Source organism: Mesoplodon densirostris, chromosome 4, assembly GCF_025265405.1.
Source record: "Mesoplodon densirostris isolate mMesDen1 chromosome 4, mMesDen1 primary haplotype, whole genome shotgun sequence".
NCBI classification, from domain to species: Eukaryota; Metazoa; Chordata; class Mammalia; order Artiodactyla; family Ziphiidae; genus Mesoplodon; species Mesoplodon densirostris.
In genome coordinates this window covers 132,119,149-132,143,291 of record NC_082664.1, presented here as the reverse complement: position 1 = coordinate 132,143,291, position 24,143 = coordinate 132,119,149, and the positions used below count along the sequence as shown (strand labels likewise).

The 24,143-nt window shown below is 43.3% G+C and overlaps 1 protein-coding gene across 1 annotated transcript in view; it reads right to left on the bottom strand.

Annotated features, from left to right (window-relative positions):
• Positions 1-17,110: 17,110 nt before the first annotated feature.
• Positions 17,111-24,143, bottom strand: part of LOC132487550 (nuclear receptor ROR-alpha-like) — a 46,515-nt gene continuing 39,482 nt past the window's right edge. Inside the window, exon 3 of the mRNA XM_060095266.1 lies at positions 17,111-17,335. Within this exon, the coding sequence (XP_059951249.1) occupies positions 17,322-17,335 (14 nt within the window). The 3' untranslated portion in view covers positions 17,111-17,321. The remainder of the gene's footprint in view (positions 17,336-24,143) is intronic.

The window sequence follows — 24,143 nt, the reverse complement described above, 5'->3', positions numbered from 1 at the left end:
GACCACAGACAAGGTCTCCAGACACACAATCCAGTCCTCCTTGAGCTGTATACAAGCTACTTTGTGAAGCAGGTTTCTGGGCTTTCTGTGACAGGTTCCAGCTACTCAATCCTCATCACAATTCTTCACCGTAAAACCAGACAAAAGCCCACGATCACTGGGGAATTCGGCAGAACGTAGAATTGTCTTATGCTCAATTTAATAGGGTTGGAATAGGTCTTCCAATCTGTGTGTCCCTCACTGCACCCAGAAGAATAGCTCATAAGGTGCACAGACATGATACAGGCCGGGTAAGTCAATGCATCAACGAATCAATGTCAATGGCTGCAGGTAGCCCAAGAATCACATCCAACGTAGTTACACATGATGACTTCTTTCCATCTATTCCAGGGGGGTTTACCAAATTCTATTTACTGTTCTCCAGTTATCCATTTCTCCATTTATTTGTGTGTCTATGTATGTACACACTGCCACTGCTTCAGTGGCAGTTTACCAAAGCACAGAAGGTTACATGGGAATTAAGCAGACAAGGGTCCTAGGTCCTGGAGGAGAAACCAAGGGCATTCGTGTTCCAGTTCACACCCAGGTAAGTCAAAGTCCACAGACCAGTGCCATAATGGGACAGGGCAACTATGACTATCTGTTCATGGGCAAGTCATCATTCCAAAAACCAGAAAGACCTCAGAGGGCAGGGCACGTAGAAGGTTCTAGAAACTGACAAATTAGACAAGGCAAGAAAGCACCAGCGACCAACACTCAGACATGAGCCTAACCTTCAAGTAAGAACAATTCATGCTCAGTACTTCCTCCTGGAGGAGGGGGGATGTGGAGGGAAGTGAGAAAATTGAGACCAGATGTGTGGAGATCTGGGTACACAGGTGAGCCATAAAGTCAGTGGTAGCTGGTTAGGGAGGAAAGAAATCACAACTGTGGGTTTGCTCTGGAGCAAAGATGACTTACACAGAGTTCTCCCAGGAAATCTGGTGTCATCTTCTCATCTCAATCAATGCACAGCCTGTCTACCATCATACCTATCATTCTCCAGAGAACCTTTTACAGGCAAAGGATGGCACTGAGCTCTTTACACATTGTTTATTTCCAAAAAGAGGCTATTATCTCCATAATTCACATGCAGAAGCTAAGGCTTGGCTGAAATCACGTGACTTGCCCAAGGTAACACAGACTAATTTGATCTAAATTAGTCAGATTACTGAGGCTGGGCTCAATAGACTTCTAGATAATTTAATCACCTGTATGCCAAAAATAAACAACAATGGAAAACCCAGACAAGCTCTTACAATTGGAGACTTCATCTCTTGCGGGAGTGCGCCTATCACTGGAATAGCCAGTGTGTTAGCCAGGTGGCTCAGTGACCTCTCAGATCAAAAACATGTGGGGAGTGCATTCTTAATTATGTATTAATGTGTGCTTTTTTCTGACGGAGGATAAGGTTTCATTAGCACTTTAAATGTATTTTCCATATTTGTTGTCTTTCTGCAGTCCCCAAACCCAAAAATGGCCAGCACTTGCTGGCAGGCTGATAATTTTCCTATGTGGTAAAGCCGCCCTCTTTCAGACTAATTAGGGAGAAGGGGGGATGAAGGATCATGAGAATTAAAGGAAAAAAGTTTGCTTTTTCCTGAACAATCAGGTGTCATTCTTTTTATCAAGAAAAGCAACAGAAGCCTAGATAACACAACCTTACTTTGAGAGGTCTGCTTTAATGAAAAGGCAAGGAGGATTTGTAATTAAGACATCACGTGTCACTCTCTTAAATACCTACCAGCACCTTGTTCCCATGGACTTGCTCTGGACAGCCCTTTCCTCCTGAGCAGAGCTAGGCCCACTTTGGCTCTACCTCTGACACAGCGATCACAAATTCTGAATCCATCAAGCCTAAATGAACACTTATTTTTCTGTGCTAGATCTGCAGATTATAAAGAGGGTTCCTGTTGTAAGGGCTCAAGAGATCTGGAAGCTGCAAATTTGATTTTTTAAATTATTAAAAGGTATGGAGGTATAACAGAAAAATAAGACTGTTGCAAGTAATTAGAGTGCTTTTCAAGGAAGCCCCACTCAATTCGGAGCGCCCGTGTATACTACAGAATACAGTGCTATTTTACAACAGCGAATCTTTCCCAAGCCAGACTAGGAGCCCTGCCCCCAGTCACCCTGCACCCAGTACTACCTACTCCACTGGAAGCTCCTACTTAGAGGTACGGCATCCTGTTTCTCTTCCCAATCCCTCCTCTCAAACCCAAAGAATCAACTGCTATCATTGTGAACACAGCATCTGTCTTGTAGGAAGAACGCAGTTTCATTCTTTTTTTTAAATTTATTTTTATTTATTTGGTTGAGCCGGGTCTTAATTGCGGCAGGCATGTGAGATCTAGTTCCCTTGCCAGGGATCAAACTAGGGCCCTCTGCATTGGGAGTGTGGAGTCTTAACCACTGCACCACCAGGGAAGTCCCCAAAGTTTCATTCTTTTCACCTTCCTGCTGCTCCAACCTGGGGAGGAGCATCCCCAGGTCAATACCACACCAAGTGACAGAAGTCAGTTCTTCGCCAGCTTTAGGAAAATGTCATCAATTGAAAAACTGATTGCACATGCAACTCCAGCTATCATCCTTTGGGGTTATTTCTTACTGGAATGATAGCCCCATCTTCAACAGTTCAAAAGCAGCTACATCTGTCTAGGTCTACTCTATTCCCAGAGCATTTCTGTCATTTTATAGCTGTTCCACCTCTTCGAGTCTTCTCCTTTATCCAACTCTTTCTTTTGATCCAATGTTTTTATCCTAGACCAAGGCCAACACTGGCATTTTCAAACTCCTTTTTCCAAAGAATCTTTACCCCAAAGAAATCCCATTCCAGTATGTAAGATAGACGGAAGGCAGGCCGCCTGGTTAGAGCCGAGTGGGGCCTGGGGTCCCACCAACCTTATTAAAGAACTGTTTCCTTAAGAAGTTACTGAGGAACCTAATGGAAAGAGACAAGATTGATATTGGCAGTATTCAGGACCTGTTAAACTGGCCAGTTTTGACTGGATACCCACCACATGGTCAAGCACTGGTAGGTAACAGACGAATAAGCCAACCTGGAATGCCAGAATAATTTTCTCCCGTCCACCTTCTGAATCTGACTAGAGAAAATGGCCAGAGATAGGAATAAGAACAGACACAGATGGGAGCAGGAACAGTACAAAGGGGGAGGAATGGGGAGGGAATTAGAGGTAAACTTTACACAGCATTTGGGCTTTTCATAGAAACTGCACATCCACTGATTAACTATTATATTACCTTATATTTACTCAGAGATGTTCGACTGAATCTCACAGCACCACTATATTGTAGGAAGGGCAGATAAAAAACCAAGCTTTACAGCTAAGGAACATGTGGCCTCAGGTCATCTTACCCAAAGTCATAGAGCAAATTAGGGGTGGAGCCAGGTCTAGCACCCAGACCTCAGGACTCTGCAAAGTGCTCATCCCAACACACACAGGGCTCCATGGGAAGCAGACAGATCCTGTATGTGTTTATCCATAGCTACTCTGCCTGCTAAAAGCTAACACAGTTTAAAAAAAAAAAAAAAGTACTTTTCCTCACTACATCTCCTTGATCATAGTTATTCCTCCCCAATCACCTTCCAACATCCTTACCAAGGAACCATTATCTGAGCCCAGCTGTGCTCACTTCTTCAGCCCAGCCCTCCATAGAATTACAACAGAGAATGAAAAAGAGAAAGTCCTGGTTGCCAGAAGATGGCTCAAATCAGTTCCAGTGATAAAAAAAAAAAAAAAAAATCACAGAATCGGCTACATCCTCAACTCTTCTTCCATTCAAAATCCAGTCCTTGTTGTAATGACATCTAATCAGGCAGTGGAATCAGCTGAAATGAGGGCTTCCGTAAAAATCACTGCTTGTTTGGTACTCAGTTAAGTCTCTTAAATGCCAACCTGGTAGGAATTAAAAGTTTTTCCTTCTTCATTACAAGTCTCAAAACTATTGAGTGCTCTCAACTTCTAGCTGAACCCAGATACTCATATATTCCAGAGGATATAAATGTTCTTTTTCTATCTGCTGGGTTTGAACAATTTTGAGTTACCTGAAGAAGTGTCCACACCAAAGATGCCCAGGTTAACACTAAAATATTCCGTTCCTTATACAGATATTTATAAACCTTTGGAAGTCTTTGGAGATGTAGATACCTTGACCAGGATTTTTGTCTTTGATGGCAGTTTTTCTACAACCCAGGACTGTAAGACCACTAGCCCTACAATCTGGCTGTGTAACCACTAGTTGGTGATCGTGTGCCACAACCCAAACCAGCAGTGCTGGGATCAGGGGACTTTCCCCAGGTTTTCTCTATCAAAAAAGCAACCTCAGAAACAAAGCCCCCACTTAATTCCCCGCCACATTTTAAGTGCTACTTTCAGCAAAGCATTTCAACCACCACCTCTGGATTAGGTCCCTCATAAAATGTTGAACTCTGCACCAAATCTTAACCTGGCATTCAAGGCCCTCCAAGGTGGCAACAACTCCACAACCCATACTCACCCCCTCTACTGTCCTACACGATCCTCGTATTGAATCCTTGTTTCCTGCACATTCACAGGGACGCACAAATAGTCATAACATTTCCTGCTCCTATACATTTGCTCTTGCTCTTCTGATATGTTCAGAAATCCCCCAATGGCACCCACTCTTTCAGGCACCTCTAAAATACTCAGAAATCTCTGCTCAGACCAAAACTCTTCCAAATAGGTTTAGAAGCCCAGAGTTCTGTTAGTAGTTATCAATATATTAAGTGTTGTTCCCTGTAGAAAATCTGTAAAATATAGACTAGCAAGAAGAATTTTAACCAATCACCCCCAACTTCAAGACTCTTGAGTTAGCCACTTGATTTCATTAGGGCATTAGGGTGTATTATATATGCATCTTGATCTTTTAGGATAAATGTGTGTTAATAAGAGCTGGATCACATAACCTGCTTTATCCACTTAGCTGTATTTCTTGAACATCTTTCCCGTTATTAAATAACTCATAAGGCATTTTATGATTCCCCCCAGGAGTCAACACAGTGTGGTGGAAAATACACTGGGCTTGAAACCAAAACCAAGTTTCACTCCTGGTTCTGGCCTGGACTTGCTGTGTTTGGGCAAGTTATTTAACCTCTCTGAGCCTCATTCTACAAAACAGTGTAACGTTCACCTCAGCATCTCTGACTGCCTAAATGAGAGAATTTATGTGAATATGTCTAGCATGGAACCTGCCTCAGAGCGACCCTCCGTAACTAGTCCTTTCTCTCCTTTCTACCTCAGGCACTGATTTCCTTCTCCTCCCAACACCCACTATTCTCTTTGCTTCCCTGTGGCTCTATCCTCTTGCTTCTTACCTCAGAGCAATTTGTGCAAATGCTGTCTTCTTCCTACCAGGGTTTAAGAAGACCCTTGGAGGTACAGCTGGCCTGACTTCTCCAACCAGCCCCTGTAGCTGCCAGCACAGTGCTGGCCCCCAGGTGTTCACTGCATTGGGCCTCCTTTTGCCTTAACCAGCGACATTCTGGCCCTTTCCCTCTTGCATCCCTGCACACAGCTTCAAACGAAGTCTGAGCTTCTTTCGGACCCTGGCTTGACTTTGATATTAAAAACATTCAGTCTGGAGCTTGGCTCTTGGGGGGTCCTGATGATATCGCTGTGCTTGGCATCCTCCCCCCTGGAGTTCTCTCCAGGTGGGCAGTTTTGCTGCCTCTTCTCCAGGATCCTAGACTCCTTGATCCCAGAGAATAAACTTCCTAAATGAGTAGAAATGCAGCCTCTCGCCTCCAAGCCTCCTCCACACGGGAAATGAACAACACACTTCAGCTGGGAGCTGGGCCACGCAGACTTTCTCCAGCCTAACAAGGCTTTCTTCACCTCGGTGTTTCTTAGTTGCTGAATTGTTCTCCCCCGTTTTCATGAAAAAGCACTTTGGGGGGCTCTGTTTTGAATCAGCTGACGGAGCTGCACTGGATGCTAAAGCCACTTCCTGTTTTCCTCTCATCACCACCCCCAGAAACTACCTTTCTTACAAAATGCCTTAGAAAAGAGAGACGGCTCACATTAATGGTACAAAACCCTTGGGAAGAAAACCTCATCTCATTTCATCCCAGAACTGAGTCTGCTGTGGATCTTCCTGCTGACTCTGCTAGGCAAGTAAAATAGAAAAGAGGGCCCAGAACTCAGTCATACTATGCCAGACACCTTCTCCTGCAGAGGCAGTGTGTATCATGAGAGTTCCAAGTGTGGCTCTGGAGCTGGATTTGGGCATGATTCCCTGTTGTACCACTTCCCGGCTGAGTGACCCAGGGGGAGCTGCCTTGTCTTTCTGATCCCCAGTTTCCTCTTCTGTCAAATGGGGACAGTTGTAAGACTTCCTATATTATTTTCTTATGGCTGCTGGCACAAACTACCACAAACTCAGTGGCTTAAATAACAGAAATGTATTACTTACAGTTCTGGAGGTCAGAAGTCCTCAAAGCAAGGTGTTGACAGGCTGTGTTCCTTCTGGAAGCACTGGGGAGAATTCGTTTATCTTCCCCTTTCCAGCTTCTAAGAGGCCACCTGCAGCGTGTGGCTCATGACCCCCCCTCCATCTTCCAAGCCAACAGCATAGCATCTTCCAAATTCTCTCCCTCCCTCCCTCCCTCTCCCGTGTGCAGGCAGGCTCTCTCTCTCCTCACCCTTCCCCTCTGCTTCCAACATCAACCTCCTACTCGACCTCTGACTTCCCGCCTCCCTCTTATAAGATCCCCGTGATCACACTGGGCCCACCCACATCATCTAGGAGAATTCCCCCTTCAAGGTACTTAACTTACCACACCTGTGAAGTAATATACTCACAGGTTCCAGGAACTGGGATGTGAACATCCTTAGGGGGTCATTACTGTGCCTCCCACCCTTCCCTACAGGATCATTATTTAAATGTGAGAAGAGAATACATGTCTAGTCCCCTGCATACTGCCCAGCCCCCTGAAAGGACTCCCAGGATGTCAGCCACAGTTACAGCAATAAAGCAATACAAGCATCACAGGAGTGAGGCAAGTGGTTGTTGGTGCTTCCTTAGGTAAAGTGGGGCCACGTGGTCAAATTTTAATGCGAGCTGCAGGAAGTACTATTGTGGACCAGAGACATCCCTTTAGTTTCATAGCCTCACCCTTCGTTTAAAAAAAAAAATGTTTATTGGCCACCCACTAGATACCACTACTTCCCACTCATAGTAAGACTTAGGCTACACAGTTTGTTTAGGTTATTCAGCTAGTGACTGGCAAGGGCAGGATTTGAACCCTCTTTTGTTCGACTCAAGAGCCCATTCTCTTTCCAGGCACCAGGACTGGCTCACAGGCACTCTGGTCATCAGAACGATGCCAGGCTGGCCCCGCCGGCAGCCAGCACACTCTCAGGGCAGAAGGCAGGTCTGTGCTTCTCTCGTGTCCTCTCAGCCCTCCACCCATCGATGGACACACGGGGATGTGGGCCATGACGCCCTGGTTATGTTTTGAGGAGCAGCTGATTCCAATGAGATGGATAAATGACTCTCAACTGAGAGCAGGCATCACAATCACCTGCAGGGCCTGAGAAAACAGATCATAGGCCCCACCCCCAGACTTCCATAGGCCTGAATTTGCATTTCAAACAAACACCCAGGTGATGTTGCTTGTGGTGCAGGCTGACGCTTCGAGAAACACTGTTCTGGAGTGATCTGGCGATAAATTCATTAGAGGAGAATAAATGGCTCAGGTCTGTGGGACCCATACTCCCTAGTCCCCACCCACTCTTTCCACTTTTTGATTTCCACAGAGCTGCTAGGGCCACCTGACTAATAGATCCAGCAGAGGGGATGGGACCTACAGCACACTGCTCACTCCACCCCCCGCCTCCCCACCCCGACTCCTCCAGGTGGCCCTTATTGGAAGCCTTAGCTTTGTATCATCTTCAGAAGGAGGCCTGGGTCACAGGTCCTCCCAGTCTCTGCAGCTGGGCCAAACAATGAAATACAACGTAAGACACCAAACATCCCCTTTGGGAACGAGGCGGCAGGGTAGCGGGGTGACGCCTTTAAAAGGGCAAAGGTTCTTGGGGCCACGGATCCTCAACACCTCATCCACAGCTCAAGGTCGTGAGCTTGCCAGGGTTCAAGGAATTCGGGAGCCAAGTTTTCCAGTGTGCTCTGTGGTGGTATTTATTTATTTTAGTTATTTATTTATTTTTTTAAAAAATTTTTATGAATGTTTATTGGAATACAGTTGCTTTACAATGTTGTGTTAGTTTCTGCTGTACAGCAAAGTGAATCAGCCATACATCTACATATAGCCCCTCTTTTTTGGATTTCCTTCCCATTTAGGTCAACACAGAGCCCTGAGTGGAGTTTCCTGTGCTATACAGTAGTTCTCATTAGTTACCTATTTTATACATAGTGGTGTATATATGTCCACTCCCAATCTCCCAATTCATCCCACTCCCTCCACCCTCCTCAGTATTCATACGTCGCGTTCTCTACGTCTGTGTCTCTATTTCTGCTTTGAAAATACGTGGTGGTATTTAGATGTGACCCTCCAGCCTGCACATCAGCCTATTTTGGAATAACTGTTGATGAAGATTTTTTTACACTTTGCTCAGGGGACCAGTTGCAAGGAGACGCTTTTTATGAGAGCAATATATATTATAGACATCTGAATATATTTCCATGAGAAAATAAGGATGAAGGAAACAAAAAGATGGTGTAATGTTCTTACATGGCAGATGAATATTTAATACGCTGGGGCTTACCTTTAAGAGAAAAAAGACCCTTTGCAATTTGACATGCTTCCTACAACAGCAATCCATATACAAAACGACAAACACTATAGGCACCCATATAAATACCATGTATTTCATTATTCCCTCATTACAGTGGTGCAAAGACCAGCTGCTACATGAAGTATCATGAAAACATAAATTACTGGTTATAAATAGAGTATTTAAAGCATGAGGCCATCCAAAATGGGTTGGTTTAACATAGGCTGCTGAGAACAAGTCTGAGGAATTGACAGGACAGGCAGGGAAACTCGGGCAGGGTATGCAGATGGCAGGAGATCAGCCAACAGAAGCTGCAAGAGGGGTTCTCGAAACAGACTTAGAGGGGGATAGAGTAGAGCTCTCAGGGGCCCAGAGGAACAATTCTGCTTTCAGTTGACCCTTGCCACCCCAAGAGGGACCAATTCACAGACTGCTTATCACCACTATTTTTAACTTCCTGGCAGGCTAACCCAGTGCAATGGGAAAATCGCCCAAAGTAAATACACACTCTCCCTTGATTCTTCTCCTGGCAAGTAATTTTCTATTATTTTCCGTTAGAACCGTTTCCAGGATAGATCACATTCCAGAGGCAGAGCTTAAGTGTGAGGGTCCTCTAAGGAGCATCCATCCTAGACTGGGGAGCTAAGAAAAGCCATGTCTTTGCTCTCTGCTCTAGAGGCTGTGTCCAAACAAGCCCTTTAAGAAGCTTTCCAGGCTCTTCACCTTCAAGGCTCCTTTGTTATTTTTATTTCCTCGGAGTTTTGCTACCAGACAAATTACACATAGTCATGTATGATTATTTTTCCATGAGACAGGTTAATACGAATAACGGGTTTTGAGCGTTTCTTTATGTCAGGCCCTGCACATGCATTCTCTCATGGAATCCTCTCCACAATTCTCTGAGCTGGGTACTACTGTTATCCCCATTTTACATACAGGAGTTACAGTCACACAGGTGAAGTAACTTGCTTGAGATCCTGCAGCTGGAAGGTGGTGGAACTTGTCTGAAACTCAGATCTGTCTCCAAAATCCATGCTTTTAACCACTATACAGTGCTGCCTTACCTTACAAGTTGCCACACCATGTTAATACATTTCCAGACCGAAGAAACGACTAGTTAAACTAGTTACAAACTTAGGAAGGATGAACACATAACTTGCATTAGATTTTTCGAAACAATTTACATAGCTTGAAGATCCCCAGTGAAGTCTCTGTGGAGCCCTAGCTCTCCCAGATCTCCCATGAGGAACCCCTAACCAAGAACTACCGGAGTATCATTTGCAATGAGCATCTTCTAGGTCTGCACAAAAAGAGCTAGTTAAAAATACTGTCTGGGGCTTCCCTGGTGGCGCAGTGGTTGAGAGTCCGCCTGCTGATGCAGGGGACACAGGTTCGTGCCCCGGTCCGGAAGATCCCACATGCCGCGGAGCGGCTGGGGCCCGTGAGCCATGGCCGCTGAGCCTGCGCGTCCGGAGCCTGTGCTCCGCAACGGGAGAGGCCACGGCAGTGAGAGGCCCGTGTACCGCAAAAAACAAAAAAACAAACAAACAAAAAAACAAAAAAAACTGTCTGATGCCCTGGGATCTAAGGTCAAATCAAGTCCAAACTCTGAATGACATTCAAGGCTCTTCTTCTTAACTTGGCCCTCACTATCTCTTCAAATCCATCTTTCAGAACTGTGTTATGCACAGAGTCTGGAACAAGAGGTGAGAGGACTGGGAATCTGTAGCAGGCTCCCCAGGAAACCTTTATAGGCAGGTAAGATTGGGCAACATTTCCATCCTGACCATGACTCTTCACAGACATGGTAACTCTAATCTCCCAGGGCAACTCACCACATAACAAGCACACTGCCTACTCTCTCAGCTTTGTGCTTTGCTCTGGACCATTCCCCAGCCTGTCCCACCCTTTCCTCCCAGGCCCAGCTCCCAGGCCTCCTCTGGGAACCTTGCCTCCTGTCTCCTGTTAGCAGTTGTCAGGTCCCACCCGCCCCCATAGCACCCTGCTTACATTCTGCCTTCTATCATGGAGAGCTGTCCCTAGTCTGACCCAGTAGACAGTTAGCTCTTTAAGCATAGGACTGGTTCTCACTAACCTTCTTTGCTCTCCCTGCTCTTAGCACACGCATTGGCCAAAGAAGGTTCTTAATAAGGATTAGCACGTCTAATTTGTCACCGGAGACCAGGAGTAGCTACTGTACTAGAAACAGGAGGGAGAGGGAAAGGGAAGGGAAGGGAGAGGGGCTCATACAGCAATTAAACAAAGAGAAAAAAATGATGGTTCATTTTTTCCCTTAAGAATGTGATCCAGGATTAATAATGCACAAATGGTTCTCAGGACCTAGTATTTTTCACTGTGATCAAAACTTCCTGTAATAAACTCTGACATAAAGTGGGTTTTTTTGGGGGGTTTTTTTGGAGTTTTGAAATGAAGTGTTTTAATTGATTTTAAAAGGTATGCAAATTAATTACAATTTACAAACAAACCTAAGCTTTTGAAAATGATAGATTATTTTAAAATAATAATAACAGGTGAAAAAATAGTTCATATAAGAAATCATAGCTCTAGCTCAGTAGGAGGGTATAACTTTATCATAGATGACAGATTTTGTAAGAAGCCAAATAAGTATACAATTTGAAAGAAAGAGTGGTATATTGCTTAGTTACCTATTCTTTTGTATAAGTTTTTAATGAATAGATCAAACAGAAAAGAAAATCCTTAGAGGATTACACTATGCCATATCTTAAAACATTTTGTGCCACAATTCTAGCTTCAAATTATTTCTAAATACAAAAGACCATCTACCTCAAGCTAAGTAAAATCTTCATTTTAGTAGACATACTCAGTAGGTTACCTAACTGGTGGATTTTATTGACATAAAGTTTTAATGTTTGCATTTGTCACCATTATCAACCACCTCATTCACACCCAAAATAGAGCAAATGTCTCCTGAGCCTGACTGCACCTTCCCAGACCCCAGGAAGCCTCAGCCATCCAACTCCACATTTTCACTTGGCATCTGTTCCCTGGGGGAACAGAATTTACTGATTGCCAGCCAATGTTTATTGGGCACCTACTGTGTTCCAGGAACTGAAGCCTCTATTTATATGCATGATATCTAATCCTCACCAGAGCCCTCTGGGATACTAGGATCACCATTTTCTAGATGAAAAAACTGAACTCAGGAGGTTGAATAACTTGCCCACAGCTGCACAGTTAGCAATGCTGGAAGTTGAACTCCAATCTGCCTGACTGCAAAGCCCATGTTCTTAACTACTCTGCTAATTTTTAAATAAGAACATCCTTGTGATTTTCCAGAGTATAAGCAGTGACATCAATATATCAGTGGAAGAAGAAAAGGCTCTAGATTGAGGCTGGAAAACACTCTTTCAAAGGACACAGCTTCATCACGGGAGCTCACCGGCCAGGGGCACAGAGCTCATCAGGCAAAGGTTCGAGCCTGCCCAGGGGCACCTCTAACTAAAGATGCCACAAGGGCTGTGCCCTTCAGTCTTGAGAACCCTGGGCTCAAGGGGACCTGGCACTTTGCCAGCACTGCGTCTCAGAAAGTTTCACAAATGGAAAGGCCAGGGAGACTCCAGACATCCCTAGTCTCATCTTCTCATTTTGAAGATGGGAAACTGAGGCCCAGGGAAGTTAGGTGTTTGCCAAGGTCATACAGCTAATAAGCCCCTAAGCTGAGCCCCTAACCCACGTTTCTTGCTGTGAGTGAGACTTGTCTTTTTTTCCTTAATAATTTTTTTTTTAATCACAAAGAAAATAGGATCACTGTAGCAGCAGAACAGGAAGAGCTGACATGAAGAAAAAAGTGTCCCCTGTCTCACTCTAACCCCCGGCTCCTACCTTCCAGAGATCAATGGCTTGATATGTACAAGTCATACACTGTCATACTATTTTCTAGACTCACACACTAACAAAAATGTAACACACACATTTATTCATTTCTGAACCTTTATTACTTAACATACATTGACTATATTCCTAGGTCAACTAGATCTAGTTCCTTCTTACTCAGGGCTGCACATCACTCCACAGCGAGGAGGGTGTACAGTGCATTCCAACAGCCTCTTACTTGTGGACAGTCCAATCATGGGGTGCACCTTCTGCAGGCCATCCTACTGCCGTTTAAGTAATGAATCCTGCCAGTATGGGGTCAGGGGGTGGGGGGTGGTTCTAACTCATTTAGTTGCATGTGGATCAAAATGAAAACCTGGTCTCCTAAATGGAGTCTATGGCCAATCTTGCCTAAATGGAGTGACTAGGGGAATACTTAGTTTTCAGAGAGGTTCCGTTTCCTGGCACATCTGATGGCTAGCCCTTCCAGTAAACCAGTCTGTGAAAATAAAATATTTTTACTGACTGCTTTAAAACTTACTTCCTAAGCGGCATGAACTTGGATGAGCTGATGTTTCTCCATCTGAAAAATGGGAAAATAATAGTACTTACCTTAAAGAAGTTGTGCAATTCAAAATCAAGTGAGATAATACATATAACGTGCCCAACATGATGCCTGGCATACAATAAGCATTTAACAAAAATGGTTACCGCTCTTATGCTTGTTATTGAACTTCAGGCAGGCATTCACACATGATCAAAAGAGGGACAAAGGTTATGATATGAATGTTCATGCTTTCTATGTCTTGACCTCTTATTAACATGTTATCGTATGTTTGTGGAATGCCTGTTCCCACAGGTGAGGGGAAGCAGATGGTGAAAAAGAAGGGAGGAGGGTGGGTTGGCCTCAGATGGATGTTGGTGGTTGAAGATTTCAAAGACACTGAAGAGATAATCCAATAATCCCCACACAGCCATTCAGTGTGTATAACAGGCCTGCCATGAAATGACAGAAGGAGCTCTCATGTTTAAGTCTAGAACATTTCAGCACCCAAAAATAACGCTACCTCTAGCAGAAAGGAAGAGGATTCACTGCTTTGGGTTAAGGTTAGAGAATCCAAGTGAGCATGGGAATTGGGGGGATGAGTGGGGACTTGTGTTTCCAGAAATCTGTTTTTAAAAATACCAATAGGCTTGGGTTTTTCACTCTGGACATTTTACATCTTTGAATATGTTTGTAATTTGTGTGGTCTGCACACTCCAGATTTCGTTTTGAAAGGGGAAATTTATAAATCACTGCATTATTACTACAAATAATTGAACCAAAGACTAATTTGTGGTTGCACACATGTTCAGAGCCACGTGAAAAATACTGCTGTCAGCACCAGGGCCCAGTTTCCATCACATCACTGTTTTTTACAATTTAATGGGCCTCTGAATGTTGCAAATCTGAGAGACAAAGAATAAAGAAATGTTTTTAAAGCAAAAACGAGGAAGAAAGAAGAAAGTGAAGAAAAAAATGAAGAGGAAGGAAAGAGCAAGGGAGGGAAAAACGTCTTCCTTCCATTTCTTTATTCTTAGCCTTAAGGAAAACTTCCAAGAGCTCTACCGGAAAGTGTGTTGGAATACTCTGATTCTCTGTTAATGGTATTAAAAAAAAAAAAAGGAATGGACCTAATGTGTGTTTTTCAAAATCCTTTGATTCTAAATCCATTCAACTATAAATCTGGGTTATTACTTCAAAAGCTAGATACATCCTGACTTTCCTAAAGTGACACAAAATATTCAATCCCAGGCCAAGAAAAATCCCAAACCAACCAACAGAAGTCAAGGAAAATTGAATACAGAAGCTTTCAACTTGAATTATTCAGATCCAAGGAAATTAAAAAGTCTTTCATCTTTTCTCCCTAGTTAACTTTTAAAACATTTTAAATACCCTGCCCTAAATATTTCAAAATATAATCCAAAAGTGATCAAATTCCATTATGTGAGTTGAAGAGTACAGATAAATATATCAATTTTACCTAGAATATGCATACCTATTTCTTTCAAGGGTACTGAAAAATAAGTACTATGTCTATTAAAAATGCTTTTACAGTCGCATTGGAAAGCTTTTTGATATTCTGATTAATTTAACTCTAAAATAAACCATCACCCCAAAATGTTCCTTAAAGATGCCACCAGAAAACTACTAGAGCTAATCAATGAATTTAGTAAAGTTGCAGGATACAGAATTAATGCACAGGAATCTCTTGCATTCCTATACACTAATGATGAAAAATCTGAAAGAGAAATTAAGGAAACACTCCCATTTACCATTGCAACAAAAAGAATAAAATACCTAGGAATAAACCTACCTAGGGAGACAAAAGACCTTATGCAGAAAACTATAAGACACTGATGAAAGAAATTAAAGATGATACAAACAGATGGAGAGATATACCATGTTCTTGGATTGGAAGAATCAATATTGTGAAAATGACTATACTACCCAAGGCAACCTACAGATTCAATGAAATCCCTATCAAATTACCAATGGCATTTTTTACAGAACTAGAAGAAAAAAATCTTAAAATTTGTATGGAGACACAAAAGACCCCGAATAGCCAAAGCGGTCCTGAGGGAAAAAAACAGAGCTGGAGGAATCAGACTCCCTGACTTCAGACTATACAACAAAGCTACAGTAATCAAGACAATATGGTACTGGCACAAAAACAGAAACATAGATCAATGGAACAGGATAGAAAGCCCAGAGATAAACCCACACAACTATGGTCAACTAATCTATGACAGAGGAGGCAAGGATATACAATAGAGAAAAGACAGTCTCTTCAATAAGTGGTGCTGGGAAAACTGGACAGCTACATGTAAAAGAATGAAATTAGAACCCTCCCTAACACCATTCACAAAAATAAACTCAAAATGAATTAGAGACCTAAATGTAAGACCTGACACTATAAAACTCTTAGAGGAAAACATAGGAAGAACACTCTTTGACATAAATCACAGCAAGATCTTTTTTGATCCACCTTCTAGAGTAATGGAAATAAAAACAAAAATAAACAAATGGGACCTAATGAAACTTAAAAGATTTTTCACAGCAAAGGAAACCACAAACAAGACCAAAAGACAACCCTCAGAATGGGAGAAAATATTTGCAGATGAATCAACGGACAAAGGATTAATCTCCAAAATATACGAACAGCTCATGCAGCTCAATATTAAAAAAACAAACAACCCAATCCAAAAATGGGCAGAAGACCTAAACAGACATTTCTCCAAAGAAGACATACAGATGGCCAAGAAGCACATGAAAAGCTGCTCAACATCACTAATTAATAGAGAAATGCAAATCAAAACTACAATGAGGTATCACCTCACACCAGTTAGAATGGGCATCATCAGAAAATCTACAAACAATGAATGCTGGAGAGGTTGTGGAGAAAAGGGAACCCTCTTGCACTGCTGGTGGGAATGTAAATTGATACAGCCACTATGGAGAACAGTATGGAGGTTCCTTAAAAAACTAAAAATAGAATTACCATATGACCCAGCAATCCCACTCCTGGGCATATACCCAGAGAAAACCATAATTCAAAAATTATGCACCCCTATGTTCACTGCAGCACTATTTACAATAGCCAGGATGGGGAAGCAACCTAACTGCCCATGGACAGACTAATGGATAAAGAAGACGTGGTACATATATACAATGGAATATTACTCAGCCATAAAAAGGAATGAAATTGGGTCATTTGTAGAGACGTGGACGGATCTAGAGTCTGTCATACAGAGTGAAGTAAGTCAGAAAGAGAAAAACAATATTGTATATTAATGCATATATGTGGAACCTAGAAAAATGGTACAGATGAACTGGTTTGCAGGGCAGAAATAGAGACACAGCTGTAGAGAACAAACGTATGGACACCAAGGGGGGAAAGTGGTGGCAGGGGTGGTGGTAGTGGTGTGATGAATTGGGAGATTGGGATTGACATGTATACACTAATATGTATAAAATGTATAACTAATAAGAATCTGCTGTATAAAAAAATAAAATTAAATTAAAAAAATTTTTAAATGCTTTTACAGTAGCATTGGAAAGCTTTTTGATATTTTGATTAATTTAACTCTAAAATAAACCATCACCCCAAAATGTTCCTTAAAGATATAAGATACCCTCTAAGAAGAAACTACCAATGATGACACCCCTTTTACCAATACGCACACACCACCAGACAGGAGAAAATGGTTTATGAATTAGTTTAAATGGAAAACAACCCCACATATAACTGACAAACAGAAAACTGCCAAGAGACATCTGATAAACAGAAACATCACACCAATGGCACAGTCTTGAATAGCTAACTGCATAGAATACATGCAACTTCTGAAATATCTTTTGATGGGATGAAAATATTTTCGTATATCTGGCCCATTATTTAATGTTTTTCCATGACCCTCCCTCATCCGTATACTTTGGCACAAAGAAAACCTAAATACAGGAGGTCTCTTTTCTTTTGTGGACTTAAACCCAGAGAAACACAGTCTCATGAAATATCCGTGGACTCCTCTTTTGACGTGTAGCGTAGGCTGGAGGCCACCAGTCTGCAGTCGGCTTCCTCTGGTTCCTTTCAAGCCACCTCCAGTGTTTCAGCATCTCCACTCTAGGGAGAGTAAGGGCATCATTTAGCACAGCAGTTCCCACAGATACGGTCCTTGGACCCTGGTAGGTCCCCAAGACTGTTTCAAGGAAACCGATGAGGTCATAACTGTTTTCGTAATAATACTTATCACAAGAAGTAGAGTTTTCCAGAGGCTACATGATGTGTATGGCAACAGATTGAATGCAGAAGCAGAGTTGAGAATCCAGCTATCTTCTGCTAAGCCAGACATAAAAGAGATTATTTAAAAGAATGCCATTCTTCTGTTTTCGTTTTGGAAAATAGTTATTTTTATTATAATATGTTATTTATGGTAGGATACAATGGGTTTGTTTCTATTTTTAAATAAATGTATTTTTAAAACTTTCTCTATTTTCAGTTCTAATATGGCAAATATCATTCACATAAACAAAAGCTCTTGAAGGTCCTCAATAATTTTTAAGAGAGTAAATGGATACTGAAACCAAACAGTTTGACAACCAGTTATTAGCACAGTTCTTGACTTACAGTAAAGGCTCAATACATAAATATGTGGCAAATTGACTGATTAAAGGGCATTAATTATTTTTAAATGGACAAGAGACTCCAGAGTTCAATACATGGATATGGCCAGTAAAGACCCTGAGATGACCATGTTCAGGCCTCTGTACCTGCTCACAACGTGATTTTTTTAAAAGATGGTAAGAACACAAAAGTGTAGAGCCAAAACAGAGACAGAAGATGCCTGGTAAGTACAGGCTAAAGACAGGTAAAGACAAGTAAAGGAGTGTAGGTACTGGTGGCAATGGGTTCTGATTATCAGTGGATTTCCTTTATCCATCCTATCACCACTTATTTCTCATTTCAGAGAAACAGTATGTTCTCTGAATTCAGAGAGCATGTCCTTCCAAAGGGGTTTATGAGGACTTTATACACAGGCTAATTAAACTATGTAACATCCTGAATGATTCAAGTGCTAAGAAGACCATGAAGTCATGGGGTAATCTGTGTGGACCAATTAGTTAACTTTCTTGGGTTCCATGGTGTTCATGTGCTTCTTCTAATCTTTCTTCCTGGAAATGTCTTCTTTATCTTGTAAAATCCATTTTGGACAATACCTCCTCCAAAAAGCTTTCCTTGCCTTCTTTCCCAGAAAAAATTAAAAATTCCTTCTTCTGACTTACCTCTGTACCTTGTACATACGTCTGTGGCAGCATGTAGCACATGATATTGAAATTCTTCATTTCCACTATCTCCTTAGTAGACCCTGAGCCACTTGCGGGCAGGGCCCACGCACTGCCTACCTTTGTGTTCCAGTACCTATCAGCACCAAAACACTGTAGGCATTTTAAAAACCCACACAAACTCTAGTCAGTCACCTTACAGACGCATAAGACAACTATCAGAATTAAGTACAATGCAAAAGAATAATAAGGAAGTTACTACTTGAAATTCTGCTCGTTTCCAGCCGGCTAGAAATCCAGTATATGTGTCTTAGTGATGATGAGTTAGTCTTGCCATGTTTGAGAATGAAGAGCAGCCCACTTAAAGAGAGCCATCTCCTAAAAACATATCTCCTGGAAGAAGCTTTAGCTTTTCATCCTTCTGAAAGGATACAAATTGCAAATGGTAGAGGCAAGTATTTCAAATGATAAATCAAACCAAGGTAAAAACTTCACAAGGCAAAAAACTGTAGTGAAGTGACAAACAGTCCATTAGCAGAAAAGGACTGGAGAAGAGGGGAAATCTAACTATCTGAATGCTTATATGACATCAAAGAAAGCTGGAAAGTCATGCTCTAAGATCAATCAGGCTTTGTTGCCACCTTTCAAGTGACATGCCCATCAGCAAAGAACATACATTTGCATTAGTACAGCAAAGGAAGAATTTGTATGCCTAGGGTTAGTGTTGGCAAAGAAATGGGTAAAGTAGGTCGTTTCCATGTTTACCTTTAAGAATGTGGCCATATGGTAAGAATTAAGATGCTGCCCAGAATCTAATATGGAAGAGATGTCCACATGCCTCCAAAAGATGAGAGCAATACCAGTAACACTGAGGTGGAAATTTGAGATAGGGTAACTAAAGGCCATCTAATCTTGTGAAAAGCTACAGAGAGTAAAGGTCTTGAAGTATAAAAGAGCTTGTCCATCCTCACAACGACCCTGTATAATTGGATTTGTATCCTTTTGTTAGACTTTGAAAATAGAAATTTATTTCTCATTCATTAGTCTGATTTCAAACCACCCTTTTTGGACGTCTCAATTATCAGAGACTCCAAGGTCAACTAACACCCAGACACGCTCTGTATCTCTTTTCTTTACTCCATTATAACTCAGTTTTCCTCGTTAGAGCTACAGTCTTAGCCCAGGGGAAAATCTCATTGCAGAACCACAGAGTGTTAGAGGTGAAAGTCACCCCAGGAAGTGACTAATCTAACCCTATCCACTTTAGGAAAACTGAGGCCCAGAGAACTCAAATCCCTTACCTGGGGTCACACAGCTAAGGACTGTCAGAAACAGACAGCGCCTCAAGTTTCCTTTCCTGCAGTACAGTGCTGTTTCCATCATACCAAAGCAAAGAAGTACAGATACTCGTTTGGAAATGTGTGTTTGGACAAATCGCTAGTCCTGAGCGCCACTTCCTCCCTACATCAATAAAAGCAATGCTTTCCACCTGCCACCGCTACCCCGGGAACGTACACAGCATGTGTGTTTATTCCCTCGAGCTGACTGAGGGATGATGGAAGACAGACTATCACCGTGAAGCAGCAGAGCTGATCCTACAAGGAGGCAGCGAGAGGGAGCTCAGGCCCAGGCTTGAAGAGCGGCCCACACTTCTGTATGTTTAAGAAGATGGGCTGTTTGCCTAGCCTCAAAGTGTCTCCCTGAAGTGTTCGTTGATTTCAAAGGGAAAAAGAGTGACTTTACAGTGGAGAAGCCTATTACACACCACCTTCACTAAGGGATGGAGGTCTACATCCCCCAAAATGGGAAACAGTGGGGTCCTGTTTCCCTGACATGATGTGCTGGGAAGGGCACTGCACCACTGTGGGCTTCCCCAGCAGCCCTGGCCTCCACTTAGCCATGAGGAAACACCAGATCACCCAACCTGGGGGACATTCTAGAAGGTACCTGACTAAAGCTCTTCACAAGGCTCAAGACTGTGAAAAACAAGGAAAAACCAAGGAACTGTCCTTGTTGCAGGAGACTAAGGAGACAAGACAACTCAATGCGATGTGGGATCCTGGATTCGATTTTGGAACAGAAAAAGGACACTGGTGGAAAGCCAGTGTGAAATCCAAATAAGGTGTGTAGTTTAGATGGTGGCATCTTGCTAAGGCTCATTTCTTAGTTTTGGTAACTGCAGCATGGGGATGCTCTGGAGGATACTAACTTTGGGTAGGCTGGTTGAGAAGTGGGCAGGAGTTCTTTGTACTGTCTTTGCAACAGTTCTGCATATCTAAAATTATTTCAAATTTTAAAAGTTAAAAAAAGTCTCTCCTCCATCCTGAGGCAGGGCTCAAATCCCAGCCTCCGTCATCTCTTGCTTAGTCTGGGACAAGGGCCTCACTGGTTTCCCTACAGACCACCGCGACCTTAGGCAGAACAAAGATCTCAGCTCCTCCCATGGCTCTGGTGGCCTCACCAGAAGATGGTCTGCAGTCACCTTCCCCCTCTGGTCTCTTACCACACAAGCTCCGTGAAACACCGAGAGACTGAGACCTGCTCTGCTACCACTCGCCTTTCCTGGGATGCTCCACTCTCTTTCTCTAAGTAAAAAGCTCCTACACATCCTTTGCTGCCCAGCTCTAAAGTGCTCTGGTTAACCTTCACCCCAGGGAAGACACAACCACACTGAATTACTCAGTACTCCACACTGAAGCTCTCCCTGTGGCCGGACCCACCACACTGTGAAGAATGGCATATCTATGAATTGTCTACGGAATACAATTTGTCTGTTGCATTTAATCGCTTAACTCTTTGTCACTGATGTTTTCATGTGCACATGTGTTGTGTCTCTGACGAGACGGTGAGCTCCTCCCTCCCTCATATCTCCCAGCACAGCACTCAGCCTACATGGGTCATTTAAAAAGATGTGTTGGGGTGCTGAGTGACTGAAAAACCATCCTGTACCAGGAGAGGAAAGAATCTGGGATTATACCTGTGGTCCTCAGCCCCTGTGTGCATCAGAAGCAGCTGGGAAGCTTGTTAAAAATGCAAATGCTTTAGCACAGCACAGCCTCTGCAGATTTTGACTCAGAGGACTGGAGAGGGTTCTAGAAATCGGTATTTTCCACTAGGTCCTCCACCCCTGCTAGTTGACTGTGCTGCTCCCCAAACATGAGAACCACTCACTCTTTCACAGTGTGGGTTTGATGAGCTCAGGTCATCCGCTTGCCCTTCAAACTCCCTCCCTCTTGGGTCCGAGGTCAGAGGTGAAGTCAGAAGGAGTCACTAAAGGAGAGAAAGTTCGGGGCCTCTGTGCCAGCTTCCCTCAGGAACTGGCTCCTCATCTCGGAGGCAGCCGAGAGGTGACTGTATCTAGAGAGCACACAAACTACTTCTCTGCTCTCTCCGAAATGCCAGCGAGTTTGAAAGGCACTTTGTCCAATTAGAAGTGTGGAGAAATATTCATCCTGTCCATGACAGAGATGAAGTGCTTCTTTCAAAAGCAGCAGTGGCAGCCTGCCAGGTTTAAGAAGTCCAACTCTTCCACACTGAGCCAGCAGTTATTAATTAGTTTTATTAGTGGCAGGTCTTTAATGCAAAATGACAGAGGGAGAGCACGAAGATCCCCGTTGCTACTAAAATACAAATTGTCCGGATTTAGGTTGTGTTGTTCCCCAACATGTATAGGCGGCCAGCCAGGCCCAAGTGGGGAATGGAGGATGCAGCCAAATGCCTTTCTGCAGAGTTCCGGACTATTAATGGCATGACAAAGAGGCTCAGACGCTTACCTCAGGTAGCTCTCTCGGGGAAAATCCACCACTTTGAACGTTCAAGGAGGAAGAGCCTCCTAGGAGAGGACAGGGGCATCTGAGGGGAAAACCAGGAACGGGAGGATGGGGTGGGCACAGGCCGGGGGCCTGCGTCATCCACACTGCTCAATGTGCCCCTGTAAGAAATGAGCACTTCCAGAAAACAGTGCGGGGGGACTTTGTGGAGAATTAGACTTACACTGTCAACCTGTTTTTTATGACCATTAATCACATTCGTATTTATAAGCGCTAAGACAGGATAATCAAATCTCATGCTTCAAAGCATATGTTTATCACCACAGGCATAGAAAGGAAGGAGAAAGAGTTTACGAGCCTGCACTGTTGGCAAGAGCTGCTGTTTATCTGGTCGCTTCCCCAGAAGCCCCCTGGGGGGCTCTGGAGAACATTCTGTGAGGGAGAAGACGGAACTGCCCAGTGTCTCGCTTTGTCAGTGTTTCTACTTCCCTCTGTGCTGGTCCTAAGGCAGGAATTTAAAGGCAGTCCCCTAACATCCTCTCCCGTGATTGATGCTCGCCTAATACAACCCTGAGCTCTTTGCCTCGGGCCTTCCAGACCTTCCTCCTTTGCCCCATGAGAGGGAGGGTCCTGACAGGCTCTGGGCAGTGCCCTTCTCTGCCACACCTTTTCTTTTAACATCTTGTACATTCCCTGTGGTCCCCCCAACTAGCCTCGAGCTGCCTATGCTTTGAAGAGGATTCACATACCACCTACCTCAGTAGCCTTCCTCTAAACCAGGCCAGAGATGTGAGAACTTTTTCTGTCAAGGGCCAGATAGTAAATATTTTAGTCTTTTAAAAAATTTTTTTTTAATTGCGGTACACGGGCCTCTCACTGTTGTGGCCTCTCCCGTTGCGGAGCACAGGCTCCGGACACGCAGGCTCAGCGGCCATGGCTCACGGGCCCAGCCGCTCTGCGGCACGTGGGATCCTCCCAGACCGGGGCACGAACCCGTGTCCCCTGCATCGGCAGGCGGACTCTCAACCACTGCGCCACCAGGGAAGCCCCTCCCTTTTTTTTTAATTTAAAAAAGATATATTTTTAAAAATTTTATTGGAGTATAGTTGATTTACAATGTTGTGTTAGTTTCAGGTATACAGCAAAGTGATTAAGTTATACACATACATATATTCGTTCTTTTTCAGATTCTTTTCCCATATAGGTTATTGCAGAATACTGAGTAGAGTTCCCTGTGTAATACAGTAGGTCCTTGTTGGTTATCTATCTTATATATAGTACTGTGGGCATGTTAATCCCAAGCTCCTAATTTATCCCTCCCCCCCAATATTTCAGTCTTTGCAGGCCCTACAGTGTCTGTGGCAACTACTCAACTTTGCCCTTGTAGTCTGAAAGCACATGTAGACGATATATATATAATGGGTATGGCTGTGTGCCAATAAAACTTTATTGCACAACTGAGCAGTACGTGGGCCGGGTTTGATCTGTGGATTGTAAGCTGTCTGGCTTTTACTCTAGAGCAGCAGTGCCCGATCCAGGGATCCAGGTGCTAAAGAGTTATGCAAAACTGGATGGAATAGTTCCAAAATTCTGACAGAAAAGGTGTATATGCGTTTGCAATACTAGCACAGACTAACCCAGATCTCCCGGCTGGAAGTGTATTAGCTACTTACTTTGACAATACATGCCTCCCATTGTCTGACTAACGAAAATTGGGAAATAACCATTAAATAGTTAGATGATCAAAATCTTTCAAAGCATGAGGTCCGTGATTGGAAGAGGGCAGGTAATAAAAGTGGTCTTACTGCTTATACACAAACGGGGCATCTCAAAAGCATCTAAGGCCACATGTTTCTCTAGGAGATTCCCTCAAGTAGC